The sequence below is a fragment of the Rhipicephalus microplus genome, chromosome 6 (genome assembly GCF_043290135.1).
Source record: "Rhipicephalus microplus isolate Deutch F79 chromosome 6, USDA_Rmic, whole genome shotgun sequence".
NCBI classification, from domain to species: Eukaryota; Metazoa; Arthropoda; class Arachnida; order Ixodida; family Ixodidae; genus Rhipicephalus; species Rhipicephalus microplus.
The window spans coordinates 177,895,269-177,915,600 of record NC_134705.1 but is presented as its reverse complement, the minus strand read 5'-3'; the positions used below and the strand labels follow the sequence as shown (position 1 = coordinate 177,915,600).

Here is a 20,332-nt window from a genome sequence, read left to right as displayed (position 1 = left end):
GATATGTGGGGTTTAACGTCCCAAAACCACCATATGATTATGAAACACTATGTATAGTGGCTAGATGTATTCTGAGTATTTCTCTATCTCCTGATTGATAGTATGAATGTGGTCAATTGTTGAGTAGACTGTACAAAATCCTGCTTGATCCTTTGGTTGACTAAATTCTAATGTTGTCCTAATCATGTTAGCAGTGACCTTTGTAAATAGCTTGCGTGCAATGAATAGCAAGCTGATCGGCCTGAAATGCTTCAAGTTCTTGTCATTCCCTTTTTTATAGATTAAGATTATGTTAGCATTCTTCCAAGATTCTGGTGCCCTCCCCGTCTGGGTGGCCAGTTTTTTTAACACAATCTGTCCTCAGTCTTTCAGCAGATCTGGTGTTACCTGATCCTTACCAACAGCACAGCCTCTTTGCATTCCCTCCAAGGCTTTTCTGGCTTCTTCTGTCATTACTGGTGGGATGTCATCTGGGGTACTGCTAGTTTTTGCATTATGGTCATGGTTGTCCCGGATACTGTACAGATCTCCGTAAAACTTCTCCGCTACTTTAACTATCCTATCCATATTGGCAGTTACTTTGCCTTCCTTGTCTCTAAGTGCATACAACTGGTTTTTGCCTGGCATAATGGTGGTGGCATAATGGCGGGTGAAGGATCAGAGCTGTTGTATACTTTTCGGATCTCCCATCGATATTGCTGCAGCGGAAGCGCAAAGAATCATTTGACCTCTATTAGTTAACACACTTTCACGAAACAAAAAAAAAAAGAAATGAAGAAATGCTCTTACCTTGAGAGGAGAAGTGACGACACCCCTGGGCAGTTCCCGTGCTAACTTATCATGACGTCATGTGTTGTGAATATGCACAAGTGCTGGTTCTTCTTTTCTTATTTCATATTTCGACTACATTATATAATGGAACCAGATACTCAATTGAGAAATTTTAAATGAACCGCAGTAGCCTAAGTGCAATAATAATTCTGTGACGTCATGCCAACTAGCTAAAGTTGAAGTATTGGCACGAAATTTAAATGGTATGTTGACTTTCATATTATTTTATAATAAACAACGCACTGCACTAAAATAACTAGGTTTTGAAGCAACACACTTTCTACACGTGCTCTTGAAACGCTGTAGATATTTGTATATGCACGTATACGAATCTTTAAGCCTTCGTCAGGCCACACGGCCTTTACCTTCCATTTACTTTTTGTTGTAAACAGCAGAAATAAACTCAATTTAAATACCATGGGAATACTGTAAATAAATAAAATATTACAGCAGAGTTCAGCAAAGTAGTTTTGGAAGAATGTTTTACATGCTGACAATCTTGTACGCATACCAAATGCAATTTTGACATTTGAATTTTCACACACTCGATCTCTAAAACCTTTTATTTTAACATCCCAATCTCCCTGATATGAGCTTAATTTGAGCGAGGTTTTACCATACATGTGTCGAACATGTCGAGAAATGATTAATCACAGCAAATGCAACCAACCAACTGCGAACTTTTTTTGATTGCCAATACCAAATCTTTGTTGCTCTTTTAAATAACAGCATATCACCTACACTGCAATTTTCAATAACTCCTTACAGATAAATGCTATTTCAGTAGCTTCAATATGCTCATTGTAAATAAACTTACTAGGAAATTAGGAATTCCCAATGGATGGTGAGCAAGCGCTTAAGTTTTACATCAATGCTGTAACTTATTTGCAAAACACTTCGCTACACTGTTCCCGTATGTCCTAGGAAGTTACTTTAATGTCTTCAGACAATATTTGATGACACAGTACTTCCCTTTCCAGATGTCTTGCTTCTCTACAAACCACAAAGGACATCACAAATATATTTGGGCACACTGAAATCCTCCACAAGTCCCACTACAGTGTTGCCGCAAAACGCTGCAGATATTACAATGAAAAGGTAAACATTGAAAAGTTGTATCTCACATCAAATGCAGTCTAAAGAAACTTCTGTGGACGCTCAGTCGTAATACCAATAGAAACCACCAAAAAATCATTCGTGAAGTGTGGCTGTTTGATGTGAAAACAAGATGAGGCAGTGGGAACATCAAAAATACGCAGAGAAAAAACTTTTATTCATTCAGCAAACATAGTACTGCATACATAAAAGAAAAGATGTGAAGACAAAACACAACAGTAGTGACTTCTCTACTGGATATGCTACATATGCTACAGCAGCAATAAAAGAAAAAAGAGGAAAGCACTCTGCTATTTACAGCCAATCACCTTTCATTCCGCGTGTGCTCATAATTGGAGGAGAAAGTGTACTCGCAGATACACCCGTTCAAACCTCACAAAAGACAGCCTTCGGTAAATGTAAGCACTCGGCACGCACACATTCAGAATAATGTGGAATAAATAAGTATACAAACCACGGCATGTCGCCAAACCCCGGCAGTGCGCGAAATTCTTAAAACGGCTTTCCTCACCTCGTGTGTTGTGTCCAGAAAAGCGTACACCGAAACAGCGCTCTTTACTGGACCTTACCAAACTCGTATTACGGAATCGTACAACTATGCACTTACCAGGCATGCACCAGTAACTAGAACTAATACCTTATTGCAACAAAACCAAAAGTGACATCTATGCTTTCAGCTAATAAAGTCATCTCAACGAGGCATAGGGTGACACTAGGTCTTTCCGAATCAATTCAACAAGCGGGATAGCGACGTAAATAAAACGAGACTTGGCTGCTTCACAATAGCACCAGCGAGTGGATAGCACAGACTAAACTTGCTACACCATGTGCGAAAGCAACACAAAAACATACAGCCCGATACGCCTGATGAAAAATGATCCACAAAAATGAGCTTGACGAATATACAAAAGTACCCAACCTAGCAGAGTAGATGAAGCATCTGCGCAGTGTGCACTCGTAGTCAGAAGCAGAATGCCGCGTCACAATTTATGGCAGTGCTTTGTCCTGCAGTGCGCACACATCCTGTGTACGAAGGAAAGCACAGAAGTGAATGATTTCACGGGCTGACAACATATCGTTGCTCATACACTTCAATGTGGCAGCTTAATTTGCAGCACTCTTCGATGAATGATACAACACCCTTGGGTGATGGCTGTATCGTGAATACAAAGCCTACCCCTACTTAAAGGAAAAGTAAGTATAATCGAAAGTCTGGTTCAAAGGCAAATGAACATCAATTTAACAAAAGCTTTCAAAAAGTAGGACTTGGTTACATAGTTTTAGATGCACGCACACAAGAAGGCAAGAACTTTTCAAACAGCCGCAGCCAATGCGTGACGAACAATGCGGCTTGTTGAAAAGGGATTACTGGATGGGCTGGTCCATCTTTCCCTTTGGTTCGATGATAAAAGAAAAAAATCAACACGAAAAGTATAAAACCTGACAGCCGTGCCCTGTAGTCTTACTGATAGGTGGTGTTTGCAGATGACGCATGCATCCTCACACTTACCACAGAGATCATTCAACTGACGCTAAGCTTTCTTTACACACGTGACTAGTTTTCTTGGCTACATCAAGGAGGGCTCTAAACAGAACGAAAAAAAGGAAGTCACCAGAACAGCAGTGAAGTATGGCTTGAAGCTGTCGAAGTGGAAAACGTGTTCACGACAGTGCAAACTTTCAAGCTTTAATTATTTTATGTGCTTAACAAAGATGTAACGCCAATAATTTCGGCATAAATCATCAATGCACTAGGAGTTCATGTATCGAAGTAGAACACTCAAAAAACAGTTGCACCCTAAGAAAGCCTTTTTGTCTGACAACGATTTCACCTGACTGACCGCATTTTGTTTCCCAAGAACTCGGAGTTCGCAACTTCCGTATTGAGAATGCTGTCATGCTGACAAAGTTTGTGCCGTTCGCTATCTGAAGGTACCAGGCACGTGGCTCTAAAGTTAGAGAAAGGCATCCACAATAGACAATTACTATTGAGGGACAAAAGAATGCTCGGAAGGGCGTGTCTGTTTTTAAGAGCGTAGAAAGAATTGCACCTCTTTATTAAAGAATATAATATTTGCTTCCCGCTTTTCATTTGCAAAAGAGGAAGGTAACTTACGACATCCCCAATGTGGTGCTAGAACATCTGAACACACGTGACAGGTGAAAGTCAGGTGGATGTACGAATACCATGCACTCTCCTTCATCTAACCGGAAACGTCAAAATGTACATGCACGACGGCACTTTAGTGTTCGATGAAATCCCTCTCTGCTAAAAGTCACGCACGTTTTTTACACTTCGATATGACTTCAAGAGCACTCAAAGCACTTGCAAAACCATTCTTCGCTACTAGGACACTATATGCATATATATAAAAATTAAATGGCAAGGACTATTAAAAGACAAATAATGGGAGGACAGTTATACGGCGTCATACGAGCCTCGTTTAATTGCTGCCCCGTGCCGTGCGAGCAGCCTTGTACGAGTGACGACGCTTGCACTTGCGCTACATGCAAACGCTTGTAGCGACAACTGGCGTGACGGAATGCCCTTGCTCTCACCGGTATAGTATTCCCCGCAGTGCATCACCCGTTTCCAGCTACCTCGCGATCTTCAATAGCTGCTTGCAGTAGCAGACTGTTGGGACTTTCAGTTACGTACTACACCGAGTCTTTGCTTGTTCAAACTCACTAAGTCCAAACGTACTTGGTGCCATGGAGGAGCAGAAATTTCGCTTTCTAACAACACCTGTACGAATGAGAGAATGCGGGCGATGCGCTGTTACCGCCTCCTGCGAATCGCACAACGGTGTTGTTCCTACGAAATAAGTGCTGCGAATAACGTAACAAAAACATGAATCATCACTCACCGCAATTTTCCTATGCCTCTCCAATGGTTGGAAATGATAGAATTCGATGTATCAGCCACTAAATGTCGCTTCGTATGTGTGTAGTTTTGAAGCATCAATAGTATGGAAAGTGATATGTACGGTGCCTCAAAATGAAGACAAACACACTCTTTATTATCAACACTACACAATGTACACAAGTTCTATCGGAAAAAAAAAGTTCGAAAAAATTTTTCGAAGGATGCTGTTGCGCCCTAGATTGACCACATACTAAAACACGAAAAGTACATAAAAGCGAGCTACACGAACATACTGTAATTTATAAAGTAAAATGTGTGTGTTTATCTGTCATGTAAAAAAGAACACCAACAGAGGACTCAATACAATATGGCAGTCATAATTTGGCGGTGAGCGCTGTACTTCAATCCAGCTGAATCTACTGGGCTCAAACCAAAAACTACAAAATGAGTTGGCAATTTAAAAGATACATACGGTAAATAAAACCACTTAGAAAGGTCAGCAAAAGGTTTCTTACTTAATGCACTCGTTCTTATAGCAAGTAAAGCATTGATCAAACAACCGAAATTGAGGATGCGATCGATATGTCTTTCTTCAGCGCTAGTACAGAGTTTCAACATTTTGAAACCTCAAGGCGTTGCACTCAAGTGATCGTGGTAAGTAAGCCATTTGGGATATTGCAACAGAATCAGAAGTTGGGCTAGTTGATATGCATGGTATCACTGTTGTTGCACTTGAACGACAGTTATACCATTTGTGATATGCCACTCAGGGATGAGAAATTCACTAAAATACAACAAGCTAACAACCTTTGTGCAAAATTTACAGGTATGGCGAAACGACTTGTATTTCTGCCGTTGTCTTATTCAAGCCATAGCACGCTTAGTTTGCTCCACAACCTATGAAAACATTTTTTTTTTGCTCCAACAAAATGCAAAAAAAAAAGAAAAAAAAAAGAAATCTGGCAAGAAGCTTGCAAAGACCCCTTTCTGTACAAGAGCGCTCAACTTGCACAGTCCACAGGTGGTGTGCATACTATTTCATTGATATAAAAACTAAAATAATCTGATAGTGGGCTAGCTGGTTCATTGTTGAAATGAAGTTGGCAAAAATGATAGACTGAAACAAATATAAAAAAATAAGGAAATTATATTCAAATGAATGGTTTGTACCGTTGAAAAATATGATCATGGATAATTAAAACCATTCATCCGGTAGATGCACTGTTATGTGTACCGGTTCCACATAAACTGCATGTGCACAAACATACAAATATTTTGTTGGCAAAGTTACTAACTTGGAGTAAACAGTGTGGATTACTGTTTAAAACTACTTACCACACACAACATTTTTTACTCGTCTTTCTTTTGGAATTTGCAATTCACGTTTTACGATGTGATACACTCAGTCACCAGGCGACCCAGCGTTGCATAAAGGCAAGTTATTGTCCTTTTCAACTCGCAGTACACACCCCAAATTGCCATAAGCTCAACCATAAAGCGCGCGAACTAAGCGAGAAAGCTTACGTTTGCTACGTCGGAAAAGTATTAGTTTTTGCTGTGAATTCGGACTCAACTAGCCTGCTTAAAGCCTTGCTCTGAGAACGTCAATGAAAAAAAGCTTTCACGGATCTATTCAATATTAAGCAACGGTGTAAACAATTATGCGACCAACCAAAAAGAGAGGCTAAAAGTTTTTTTTTTTTTGAAATGTTCTAATTGTCACCTGTAGATGTGCACATGTCTCTTCAACACAGTTGCTTCACATACACAATGAACTAACCAGCCCTGCAACATAAATGCGTCTATATATATATGGACATAAAAAAATATGAGGTATGGTTCAATAAACTGGACTTCATCAATCTAGACGAACGATGAACAGCTGAGTGTGCAACATTCAGCACATATGCCACCCACCTTTGTGAATTCGATTAGTGTCACCAGACCTCACAATGACTCAGCACTGGACGTGAAATTTTGCTAGATTAACCTCTCAAAGTTAATGACTCGGGTGCATTTTCTAGCTGCTTATTCCCAGGTGATAGGACATTTGATTCTCTTTTTTTGGGGGGGAGGGGGGAATTACAATTATATTCACTGCACAGTTCAGGGTCCAGCTGCGGAGAGCTAGACCGTCACTACACTAGCATCGAGGGCTCTAAGCACCCAATGCTTAACTTAAGCATGCTCTATGTGCTACCGGATGTGTGAGGCCATGTCTTAGCCCTACTGCTTACTGTGATGACAGGTTGGCACGCTGAAGGTTACGCACGTCTGCTGTTTGTGTTATTGGGGAGGTGCTACATTAAAAAAAAATGCTTTTGAGTGATAATCTGCGAAGTAAAACTGGGCAACTCTCAAATTCACGGACCATCATTGTGGCCACAGCGTATTTTCGTTTCATTCCTGTGCCACCGTGCTGGCAACTTCACTTGACAAACATTGGCCGAGCATTTCAGGCTGCACACCATGTTCTCAAACTTTCAAAACACATTGCATGGCACACAGCGCCATGTTGAATATGTATGTGGCCGACAACGAATAAGTTGTATTTCTCGTGCCATCGACAAAAAACAGAAAATAAATTTTTAGAAATCTTCACACCACGGGCGGTGGCAGGTTGGGTGCTGCGTTCCTGGCACCGGGCGGTAGAGGATCGGGATGAAGAGGATCGTGCGGTGGCTCTTCAGCATCGTCAGCAGCGTCATCACTGTCGTCTGAGGACTGCGGCGGGTCTAGGGCCGTGTGCACGGTCAGCTGGACATTGCGGTTGAGACTGAACGCCGGGTACAGTGCAGCGCTCGGTCCCTGCACCGGCGCCCCCAGGGCGATGGGCGGTCCCTGCCGTTCGTCGTTGACGTAGAAGCACAGCTGACGCCTGTCCAAATCGAGCAGTATTCCGATTACTGAACCCCTCTCAACGCCGCCATCCACTCGGTGTTCGTGCCGGTCGGCGTGGAGGAACCATGACCGCTGGTGATCTATATACATGCTCCATCCCTTGTCGTCCTTGCCTGCGAGCGGTTACAGAGAACATGACACTGACTAAATGATAGCAGCATCTGTAAAGTGAGACTACATCCTCAACATTTAGACCAAGCTATCTAGAGTTCCTTTATAAAGAATATTTATGTAAGAAACAATTGGGTATAAGAGACACCAGTGTGCCTACATTGTAATAGAGGCCGAACAGAAAATGTTTTGTTATACACCCCTTGTATAACTGACAAGAACTGCTCCGTAGTGGGTGTCTTTTATGAAAAGGCTCAACTAATACCCATATAGATTATGTCGTTCAGGCTCATCTCAATTTTGGTTGATGCTATAAAGTATTTGAAAACAATTTGATAATATATTGATACAGTAGGCTCTCAATAATTCTAACTCGAGGGGACCCAAGAATTTTTTAGACTAATCAGAACCTTTCATGAACATGACTCGGGGCAACATACGAACTAGCACTGTGACCAGAGGTGTAGCCAGGGGGTGGCACACCGGGCCCATGCCTCCCCCTCCCATGAAATTTTTGTCACCAAGGCATAGAGAGTGGAAATGACCATCTTAAGGGTGTGCCCTCTTCCCCGAAATGATATAGGTGCCCCCCCCCCCCCCCAACGAAAATTCTGGGTACAGCTTTGGCTGTGACCCTTACTGTTCCACAAGGCCGCAGCAACACCATAGACAGCTCTGCATTAGTCATGCAGAGCTGTCTGCGTGAATCATGCAGACAACTTAGCGCCCAATGGGCGGGAAGGACGCGCGCGTTTATCTGCGCGCAGTTATCTGTTGATTCGGGCGCTACGTACAATCTCAATTTTCATGAAAGAGAACATGGGAACGCGTGGCCTGCGCGCTCCGGCGGCTGCTGGCAGCGCGTTCAAGCGGGAGCGGGAGAAACCACAGTCTCTTCTGGCGTCATCTCGCAGCGAGGCAAACAACCATTCATTACTGATATGAAACCAGCGGCAAGATTTCGACCCCCTCCCTCTTCAAGGCGATCTCGAGAGAGCAGGTAATTGGCTTTAAGGGGGAGGGGTTGCAATCTTTCCGTTCTATATCAGCAACGAACGGTTGTTCTGCTCGCCGCGAGATGACGCGAGAAGAGACTGTGGTTGCTCTCGCTCCCGCTTGAGCGCGCTGCCAGCAGCCGCCGAATAGAGTTACTGTATATGCTACCTGAAGGTAGCATGTAAAGTAACACTACCGCCGGAGCGCGCAGGCTACGCGTTCCCGTGTTCCCTTTCATAAATAAATATTGGCACTGTACGTCATGCGCAAGTTTGCTTAGAAGTTGCCTTGGTTGAAAAGTGCACGAAGGTCACTTCGCTCGCTGCCCCGGCCGCGTTTACAAAAGGAGCGGGCTGCTCACACACAAAGTAAGAGGTCGAGCTGCGGCAGTTGTTTGTCCGCGCTCGTCCCGTGCATGCTCATTTCCTGCGTGCTTTCTGCTCGAGGTGCACGCCACAAGTTTACAATTTGTTGCTGTAGCACTAAGTCTTTCGCCCTTGTGGCGAAAAAATGCACAATAAACGCTCAACGGCCTCTGCGACGACACATTTTACTTTTGTGTTATATGGATTCCTAGACAGAGAGACCAGCCACTTTGTCTCTCTCTCTCTCCAGCTTTCTTGTGTTATATAGGTTCCTAGACAGAGGGATCAGCCACGTTTCCTTTTCTCTTTCTCTCTTTAGCTTTCTTTCCTCTACCTGGAAATTTCTTTCTATCCCCGACCTAACGAACAACCTCGACCTTAGACAGCTCCGCTGTTAGGAGCAAGTAAGTGGGCATGGCCGCGCACTCACCCAACATGACGTCCCGGGCAGCGTCCGCGCGTGCCACTCCGACGACGACGTCGGCGTTGTTGTCGCACCGGTCCACGGTGACCTCCCAGTAGTGGACGCCGCGGGAGAAGCACAGCGAGCCCAGGACGACGCGGTGCTCGTAGCTCTCGCACCGGGCCGTCGCGTTCTCCTCCGAAAGCACGATGTCCGGATGGCACGCCACCGGGTCCAACGCGAACCACGCCACTGCGTCGCAAATTTTGGGGGGAAAGGAAAAGCAACACGTCTCGCACAAAACCTCACGCTCGCAAGGCCATTCGTCACACTATACGCATGCGCGGATGGTATGGTACTTCAAGGCTGAAAATATAAGCCACAGGCTAGCGAGGCGAAGTTTGAGATTGGAATAGTTGGTACCCCATCTTCAACAATCGGCCCAGAACGGAAACAAGGGGCAAGCGCCTGTCTCTGTTACATGTCTTTTACTTTGTCCGTTCTGCGCTGATTGTTGTAGTTGGAGAAAGCAGCCTGATGGATTCTCTTCTGAACTGCAGTGGCCAGAGGTACCCCGTGGCGAACACAAAAACGAAAAGCCGATCGCGTTTACTAGAAGTAAAAAGTTCCTGCTATCAGCGGCACAGATTTCTCATTTTTTCCGGGAAAAAGAGACGGTGGTGGAAGCTGACCTAACTGTGCATTCACAGTTAGGCCAGGTTACACCACCAACAATGACATCCATCTATAGTCATTGCTGTGATGAAAATTCTGATGCTTGCTTATTCAATAGCTCCATTCTAGCAATATACTAGTACATGTCCACAAAACAAAATTTGGCCAGTAATTTGGAATGGTGATGCTCAGTGCGCGAAAGGGAGGGCGGGGACAGTATCCGAGAGAGACATTATGTAATCGCCCTTTCTCGAAACAAGCACGAGTAGTCGGACTTGCCGGAAGCGCTGCTCCAAACGTGAGGCAGAATACAGCTTCCCTTATATTTCCTTCCCTCTCGAATCACTCTCCATTTCTCTGCTCCAAACGTCACTTTCATTTCCCTAACGCCGATTGCGAAGGAGATGGTCAACAGAGCGACCTCGCACCATGACATCACCAACGCACACTGTGCAAGCAAGTAAGGCAGGCACACACACCTTCAGCCGTATGCAGCACGATGACGTCACTGTAGGGTCCCTCTCCGGTGGCGTTGTAGGCCTTGACTCGGGCCCTGTACGCGCTGTTGAAGTGCAGCCCGTCCACCGTGCACAGCGTCTCCTTGCCGCAGTACACCTCCTGCGGGGCCCAAACAGCGCGCGCCGTGTGCTTAGCTGCAAAACACTCCGAGGATATCGAATTTTATCGCGATTGCAATCATAAGGCTACTCCGGACGCATTTTCTTCCCGCTGCCGTCATGTTCTGGGTCGAGTTGTTATCGATAACACGTGCGAGTGAAACCACGCGCGCGCTGCCGACGGACGCGGTTCAAGCAGAGATGATGAAACTAGCCGGCCGTCTCCGTTACTCGAAAGGCGCAACGGAGATAATATGAACAGGTAGGTTGGCCGCACCTCGGGCAGGAAGTGCGTACTATTAACGACCGGGCGCGGCCGCTCGCGTATCTTGAAGAGAGATAAGCGGACGACCAATACGTATACGTGTTAAGTTCTTATCACAACGTTTGAGTTGAAGCCGCAGACAGCAGGAAGGTTATACTTCACTCGCTGCGGCGGCCAGGGTTCCGTTAAGGTCCCTAGATTTTTTTTTCTCTCCTTTCTTAAGTAGCGACAACGATTGAAGCGCCACCCACGAATATCGTTGGGCAACGCTAGTTTTCGGAAGCCATGTTCATTTTACGGCCGTTCCACGCACTTCCAGCACAGCCGCAACGCACGTGCCGGGACCGCTACCGCACGGAAGCGGGGACAAATATGCCAATTGGCGACGCTATTTCACCCTCCGCAGCATCGCCAATTGGCTTGTTTGTCCCCCGCTTGCGTGCGGTAGGGGTCATGTCACGTGCGTTGCGGCTGTGCGGGAAGCGCGTGGAACGGCCCTTAACCCTGTTCCAGAGCCTGCTAACAGAGCGTGGGACGGCTCGCTGGGAATTAGTGGGAGGAGAAATACGCGTCTCATTCGCATACTGTCTTCTAGAAGGTGCACGGCCAATGCACTTAAACGCACGTGGCTTTGTAAACCTTTTGAGTTAATTAGGTGAAGACGCCAGCTGCGCGTCAAAGAGGGTCGGGTGAGGAGGCAGTTGTCGCTGTACTTAAAGATAGGCATAATCTAGGGAACTTAGGTACCATAAGGGACCGAGCTGCTAGCCTTGCGTATAACATTTCATTTTGTTGTCTTCCCACTTAAAAGTTTTACCTCTGTGGCGATGCTGTGACATTGTGCCGCTCAATGCACCTGACCTCATCCGCGGGGGCATCGGGGTCGCCATTTTGGAGGTCCGCGTGCTCGCTGCACGCGCTGTGTCCGAGACCCACACGGCAACAGGGATGTCGAGAGAGAACATGTCCTGCACGCCGAAGCACGGACAACAGGACGGCGCGCACGAACGGACCTTTAAAATGGCGTGGCGATGATGTTGCCCCCTTGCGGAGCACGGCGCAGTAAATATTCCTCCCCCCCACCTTCATATGCACCAATGGAGCGAATACATAGAAAAAGTACATGCACAAACGCCGTGTGCACGTGTTCACGAAGCCTTTACACGGCAAAAGCCTTAAGATGCCAGCAGTAAATGACCATCGACGTCAACGCGAAGAATAAACAAAATAATGTGATGACGTCACCATACGACGTCACGGGAGGCCAGAATTTGGTGACGTACGTATTCATGACATCACCTCATGACATCTTTGCTTGTAGGTGTAAGCCATCCCTGCATACAACGTTTCCCACCAGGAACTGCATGCAGGCTCAACCCCCAGCCAATGCGTTTTCAAGACTTAGCAATGTGTCGGTGCCGACGTAGTTGGAAAAAAAAGATACGACTGAACGTTTGAAAGACTTTGAACGACCGAGACGAATAGTGAGCACATATGGTCTCTCAACTGTGCTGTTCCTTTAAGGAACACTAAAAAAAAAATCTCTAGCTGGACAGCGCCATGACTTCATTACTGAAGACTGAGGGTAGGAGTGGCAGCGCTGGGAGGTGGGGAGGTTATGCAATGTGCTTTGACAATGTTTGCGTTTTGGGGAGGGAAGAAAAAAAAAGGGGGGGGGGCAGTTGAAAATTTGGGGGAGGCCACCTCCGGCACCACATCAGGTTGCTTAGCGAACCCTGGCAGCGTTTGAAAGAACAAAGCAATATGTGTGTTATGCGCGCGCACCCTGAGAGTGTGTTATTATCGTGTTCCTTTCTATCTCCCGTCTTCGAATAACGCGTTCGATGCTCTAACCACTGAGCTACTACAGCGGCCTGTATCTCCCGTCTTATGAGCAACCCTACTCGCCCTAATGAACCAACAAGCCCAAGTGGAAACCATTCTGAATATAATAAAACTACCAAAATTAGTCGCAACGTAAAAGGGTCTTCGAGTAGCAAAGATCAATAAAATGTGGGTTGTATATTTTTCTTCTTCTTCGTCTTAATGGGTTAACGAAAGAGCACTGGGAATATCAAATTATCACGCAGGCACGGTCCATTATTCGGTCGATGAGGGGTTGCTACATCTGAAAGCTTGGAAAAGCTCCCGCTTAACGGTCGCCTGGCGCGTCAATCAAGTAAGGGCTCAATCGAAGACTTCACACAGCCACGCAACGCGAGGCCACCTAGACATATAGCTCTGTGTCAAGTGACGTCGCATCGGAAAACGAACGTCCTATTTTTGAATCGATGGCATGAAAGAGTGGGTGAAAGAAAGGCAGGCAAAGGCTTATAAGCAGTTACAGCGGAGTTATATCAACCGCCGGTCTGAAAGACCATGTCGCCAGAGCAAGCGAACGAATTCGCGCGTAATGAGTGTATCCGTGGCTTACGTTGAATACGCACCGCGCATAATCGAAAAAAAAAAAAAACAACAGCGGAAAAGAGACATAGGTCGGAGTGGCGGACCAGTCCACCTCTGTGGAAAAGTGGCTATAGGGTGCTCGGCTGCTTTTCGAACGATAGTTATAGCGCGAGAACAGAACGACGGCACAGAGACAAGAAGGACGCGAAGGACACGAACGCTCGCGTTTTCGGTCCCGGCAGCAGCGATCGCATCTTGATGGAGGCGAGATATAGAGGCCTGGGTATAATGTGCGACGTTAGTGCACGCTAAAGAACACCAGAAGGTGGAAATTTGCGGAGTCCTCCACCACGGCGTCCCTCGTAATCATATCGCGGTTTTGGGACGTAAAGCGCCCTATATCATTATTGTTATTAGAGTGCGGACTAGCACCTTTAACTTCAGGGGTAGCCAGGGATCAAGCCAATACAAGTCAGACGCATGGCAAGCGCTGCAGTGTACTCGGAATAAGCGTTAACGTTTCCCATATCGCTCAACCACAGCCTGTGAGTTTCGCGAAGACTGCGGCAAATGCACGACCGAGGGAGGGAGGGAGAAAGTTAGATAGATATAGTACAAGACATTCAAGGTTTGGTCCTCTAACCCTATATAGTGTAATAATTGCAGGGATCAAGCTCTGCACACTGTGTATAGCTTGGAGGAGGAGGAGGAGGACTGCTCCGTGACAACGTGGTCATCATCATCATCAGCCTGACTACGTCCACTGCAGGACAAAGGCCTCTCCCATGTTCCGCCAGTTAACCCGGTCCTGTGCTTGCTGCTGCCAATTTATACCCTCAAACTTCTTAATCTCATCTGCCCACCTAACCTTCTGTCTCCCCCTAACCCGCTTTCCTTCTCTGGGAATCCAGTTAGTTACCCTTAATGACCAGCGGTTATCCTGTCTACGTGCTACATGCCCGGCCCATGTCCATTTCTTCTTCTTGATTTCAGCTATGATATCCTTAACCCCCGTTTGTTCTTTAATCCACTCTGCTCTCTTCTTGTTGTCACAGAACGAGCGCTAAAAATGGGCGCGCCGCCAAATTCTTGCGATAACGCGCGGGAGAGACGCCGGGAGGTCAAAAGAAAAAGAAAAACATCCAAGGCTCCCCGGGCGCGCGCTCTCCCCTCGAAAGCGTGGCTTCGCCGACGAACCTCCTCACCCCACATCGGCGGCCGAGCCAGCCCGCGAAATTTCAAGAACGAAAGAGGCGTGGTCACGCCGGGTTGAGTCATCCATCGCGGAGGGCATTCCAACCGTCTCGCCCTCTCCCCAGCCTTCGCTGCGTATCGCGCCGACGAAATGACGAGAACCTTCTGGAATCTCGCGCAGAAGGTATTTAATCGAGCAGCCGAGACGAGAAAGCAGGAGAAGACGGAAGTTAGCGCCAGAGCGCGTAGGGATTCCGCCGTGTAGTCGGCGAAGGTTTTGTCTGTAGGGACAAAGCAGAAGAAGACGGAAGTTAGCGCCCGAGCGCGTAGGGATTCCGCCGGGTAGTCGGCGAAGGTTTTGTCCGTAGCGACAAAGCGGGAGAAGAAAAGGATTTCCACCTGAGGGGTGAAGGCTCGAGCTACAGGCAAGAGCGTGTGTCTACCGCTATTGAGCGAAGACGCGAGGCAACAGCTGCGTGTGTGAAGCCGACGTGTTTCCGGCGAAGAAGTTTGAAGCCTGGAGAGTGACCATTTGAGGACGCGAGGTTTCCTGGAAGAGAAACTTCGGCGAGGGTTCCTGGAAGAGAAACTTCAGGGGGCAGCGGAACGACAACAACGCTGGACTTTGAGTGAGTGATTCTCGGAAGAGTATCATTCAGACTTTTGTTCCAAGGACTTTGGACTGAATAGGTTTTCTATCTCTTTAGTCTTTAAGTGTCTTGGTTGTTCAATGAATGCGACTGCATTGTAGGGTGTATTGTTGTCTGTGTCCGTTGTTTTGAGTGTGGCTGATTGTACTGTGTAGTACGTTGGTTGATTGGGGACATATTGTACTCAACTATTGTGGAGTGTGCATACTCGTGTATTGTTTTCGATCTGCCATTATTGAGAATATAATTTTGTTTGTTTATCAACTCTCGGCTCTGACTTGTTCTTTGGGCCACAGCCGGCGTCTGCTGGCGCGCCAATAAGGACCACTTCTAAATTGTCCACGCTTTCGTGGTGCGGTTCGGGGGGCCGATACTTCGGCTCTTGGAATTAGCCCGGCGATAGCCTCCCTAATTAACGGGACCTGTGTGACACTTGTCTCTTAAGGTTAAACCTACCATTTTTCTTTCCATTGCTCGCTGCGTCGTCCTCAATTTAAGCTGAACCCTCTTTGTAAATCGCCAGGTTTCTGCTCCATAGCTAAGTACTGACAGCGTGGTGTATAGCTTGAAATATACAAATCTCGAACACGGTTCTCATAAGAAGCGAGGAGGCAGTCCTGGCGAACATGGATGCATACCTTTGATTCGTTTACAAGAGTGTATAGGATGCGTGTGCGCGTACGCGAAATGCATATATGTAACACATCCTGGGAAAAGGGAAGGGAAAACCTTTGGAACTATACTCTTCCTCCCTACATCTTCTCTCGTTGCTCGCTTGGGTGCGCCAACGTTGGCGAACGCAAAAACTTAAGACAACGCGACACACATGGTCCTTCAAAAGAACCCGTACTCCACTGTCTAGCGGCAAGCCTACACGTGCAAAGACGCGGTGGAGTAGGAAGATACAACGAAAGAAAGAAATAGAGAGAAAGAAAGAAAAAGGAAAGAAGGAAAGAAAGAAAGAATTGAATGAACTTGGCACGGCCAGTGGGAGTTACATACGCAACACGTCTTCAGCGGAGCGCGCTGTATACATGCGGCGCTGAAGTGCATCGACTTGGACAGGCGCAGCGGGCGCGCCTCGCTGCCTTCAAGCCAACTGTCGGGGCGAATCAGCCGGGTCCAGCTATACGATATCCCTCCCGTGTCCCCTACACACGCCTCGACAACTTCCCCCGTCTTCCCGCCCGCGCGACGATGGAAGCAGTGACGACAGCGCCCCACGATGGGGTCCGGCGTGCACTGTCACTAGCACGGCGCGTTCATTTCGAACGTACACGCGAGACGCCGTATGCGGCAGCGGCTGGCGCTGTCACGCGCTATATACGACATAGAGAGACAGCGAGAGAGGGAACAGTTTTAATATGTTCGGCGTGTTTCTCGGTGCGAAATTCGGCGCTCGTGGCGCGCGGGGCGCGTTACGACGATTCTGTTTTCGAGATACAGTGTCGACGTATACGGTATACGCGTGCGCAGAATCGTGTTGCGAAACACTCCTTGGCAGCACGTATGACTAATTTGCTTAACCTACGTGTGATGAGATACAGAACGAGCCGTTCGCTTTACTATACAAAGAGCCAAACCAACGCCTATTGGCCAAACATCTCTCCGCCGCCCTTCCATGGTGAAGAAACATTACAATAAATTACAATTAGAAAAAAAAACATCGCTCATCTTTCTCTTTAGGAATCGGTATGACGCGAAAGTGAGAGGTGCCTTCACCGAGGTAGTCGAGCATTTATTTTGGTATTGTTTGACCAGAAGGGCGAAGGGATTAATGCCCTACAGCAACAAATAGCAATTTCATGCGAAGAGCGGCAAGCATCTCGACACTTAGCACGCTGCTCAAACAGAAAGAAAGACGCACGAAACGAACGCGCAAGTATACACAGGACGATCTCGAACAACCGTCACAATTCCTACTCCCTCGCATGTGGGCAGGGTGCTCCATTTTTAAACGCGGCCGCGGCAGCGAGTGTAGTGACCTTGGTGTTCTCCCGATTCACGAGTCTGATAAGCGTGCGCGCGCAGGAGAGACCACGCCTCGCGGAGGCAGCGCTTTCCGAAACGCGAGAGGCGCCCAACCTAAAGGGACTATATACCAACCAACGCTCGTAGGGTTGGGCAACTGACGACGAAAACGCGGTGAAGTTAAGGCGTGAGGACCACCAACGGTATGCGGTGTATATAAATGACTTGCCGTTAGGAAGCTCGACAACGCACGTTCCGTTGCTTAGTGGCTTGTGTGGTGCGCTGCAAAGTGAGAGGTCGCTGCTTCGACAACTCGCTAGGAACTTTATCTTCTCGTTTTTTTTTCTTTTTTTTGCAAGCTCTTAGTATCTACTTTACTACGTCATATCAGTGACGGAAGTAGATCAGCGGAGCTTTGGTGGACCCCGACACAGAACACTTTCATGCACACAAACAAAAAACAAAACCAAAACGGTGTCCTTGGCGCATCCGCCTAAGACGACTTGGCGGCGAAAGCCATCTCTTTTCCTTCTTCAGTCGACATAATGCAGGGACTCCAGGATCGGAGGCATTGCAAGCTTTCTGTATACCTCCGCTGGTCATGCATCGCCTCGGTGATCAGTCTATCTTTGACCAAGCGACAACATCATGCGATGGTGTTATCCGTGATGATATCTGACGTCATAGCGATGCAAAGAACGGGTGACGGTGACGTCACAAGTTCTGACGATTCCTGACGCCATATCGTGACGCCATCAAACGATTATTTATTTCTCGCATCACTCTATGTGTTGAAACGCCGATAATCAATTTGCGCGTTTTATTTGGCAGGCATCCGAGACTCTGGCTTAAATTTTTTTCACGCAATTACGAGCCAGAACGACGATATTATTTTGGGGCACGCCGTACTTGAATGGGCTCCCAATTAATTTTGACCACGTATGACTTTGTTAACATGCAGCTAAACTTCAGTACGCAGGTGTGTTAGCTAAAATTCGCCTCAATTGAAGTGCGGCAGCCGAGACCAGAAATCGAACCCACGACATCGAGAGCTTTGCAGCGCTACACTCGAGTCCGCTGATACGGCGAACATTGGAATGCACTCTTGCCATCAGTGGCGTAGCCAGAAATTTCTTTCCGGGAGGAAGGGGGTGGGGGGAGGAGGTGTATCACACCTGATTTTCGCATGCATATACGCTTGTACGTGTGCGTGTGTGTGCAAAATTTTGCATGTGTGTACGTGCATGTACACAAAATTGGTAATCTTGCTTGTGCACGGTCCCTTCGTGCTACGCTACGCCAATGCACGCAATGTCCACAATAGTACCACCCCAGCGCGCACGTCGGAGACGCCGACGGAGACGTGACGCGAGTGGCGGCCGCGAGACAAAGTACGTTGGCAACCTTCCAACGCCGCGGAACAGCAGAGCTCACGGCACGTGCGTTCTCCGCAGAAAAAAAACAAAAAAAAAAAGGTGGGAGGGGGAGGAGGGTGCAAGAACATCGCGTCCTCGTCCATCTTATCGCACGAAGCCTCATTCGATTACGCCGTCTCGCGCGCCGGTGGAAGAAGGCGAGAGTCGGCGGGCCTCCTCCGCAAAAGGGGTATACGGTACACGGCCGGAACGATGCGAGCAGCCAGAAAACCCAATAAGGCTAATGCGGTGCGCAGCCGGGAGGGTCCATCCATCCCACCTGACCGATCCCGCACGCTGCTGGAAAGGGGAGCCGCGCAATGGGCGCGTCATGCGAAACTATAGTCGACGCTGCGGCATGACGCCCGCCGCTTCACCTTCAAACGAGCACGCAAGAAGACACCGGTTCAGAGGACGCGTTGCACGTAGTACATCTAGCAGGAAGAGTTTATACAGCGCACGGGCTCCACCAATATTTGTTGGGGTATCGCGTCCCAAAAATCCCGACATGACTTCGAGGGACGCAGGTGGAGAGGCTAGGGGAATTTAGAGCGGCTGGGGATTCTTGAGCGTGCGCCTAAGTCGAAATACACGAACGTCTAGCGCTTGGCCTCCATCGAAATGCAGCCGCCAGGATTCGATCCTGCAACCTTTGCTCATAAGGCGAGCACCATTACATTACTACAGCGGGACGGCTTTTTTTTTCTTTTTCTTTTTTTCGATTAAGCATCCAACCACGTATATTGGCTAAAAGTCCGCGTCTTGTTGAGGCTGCCCGCACTAACGATAGTTATATAGCGCGAGAACAGAACAGGACGACGCAGAGACAAGAAGAACACGAGCGCTCGTGTCCTTCTTGTCTCGGCGTCGTCGTTCTGTTCTCGAGCTATAACTATCGTCATGTCATACCAACTAGCCCAAGCTGCCACACTGCCTACTCTAGTTTCACGGGTGGGTCTAATCTGGGCATTCAATTGAACAGTTCCGTCTACAAACATCACGAATGTTGTAACCTGAGACGAAACGCTGGTTATTACAGAGATGTAGTGGGATCTATTTTTCGTCTACATTTCACTGGTATTAAAGGGGCCCTCAAACACCTTTTCAAGTAACCATAAAATGAATTCACTGGAAGAGCTTATTACCTTACGAATTCAACGCCGCAAAAGTTTTAAGAATCCGTCCAGTGCGAGTGGAGTTAGAAAGACTTGTCGCATGCTGCAATTGCATTCTCTCTTCCCGACGAAAGCGCTGGAAGCTGAGCAGGGAGGGATGGCAGGGGCAAAGAAACTGCGTCACCTGCTTCTCGTGACCTTGAGTTCTTTTTCGTTTTTTTTTCTTCAAATGCGCGGCTTTGTCAATGTGATCGCGTGCGCGCGCGTGGACAAGTCGCTGACCTCCCGAGGCGATCTGTGTAACGACCGAGCGCGCCATGTCCTAATGAGCCAATGGCTGATAGATGGGCTTGCTACGTGCGGTTTTTGAGTGTCTTCTGTCATTTGTCGAGAGAAGAGAAAGCAATTTTTAGCCGACTTTGATAATTATTTGCG

General features: G+C 47.4%; 1 protein-coding gene across 1 annotated transcript in view; it reads right to left on the bottom strand.

Annotated features, from left to right (window-relative positions):
• Positions 1-2,083: 2,083 nt before the first annotated feature.
• Positions 2,084-20,332, bottom strand: part of LOC119168292 (E3 ubiquitin-protein ligase Trim9) — a 279,442-nt gene continuing 261,193 nt past the window's right edge. The window contains exons 6-8 of the mRNA XM_075867132.1: positions 10,744-10,882; positions 9,617-9,841; positions 2,084-7,827 (exon numbers count right to left, since the gene is read on the bottom strand). Coding sequence (XP_075723247.1) covers positions 7,412-7,827; positions 9,617-9,841; positions 10,744-10,882 — 780 coding nt within the window. The 3' untranslated portion in view covers positions 2,084-7,411. The remainder of the gene's footprint in view (positions 7,828-9,616; positions 9,842-10,743; positions 10,883-20,332) is intronic.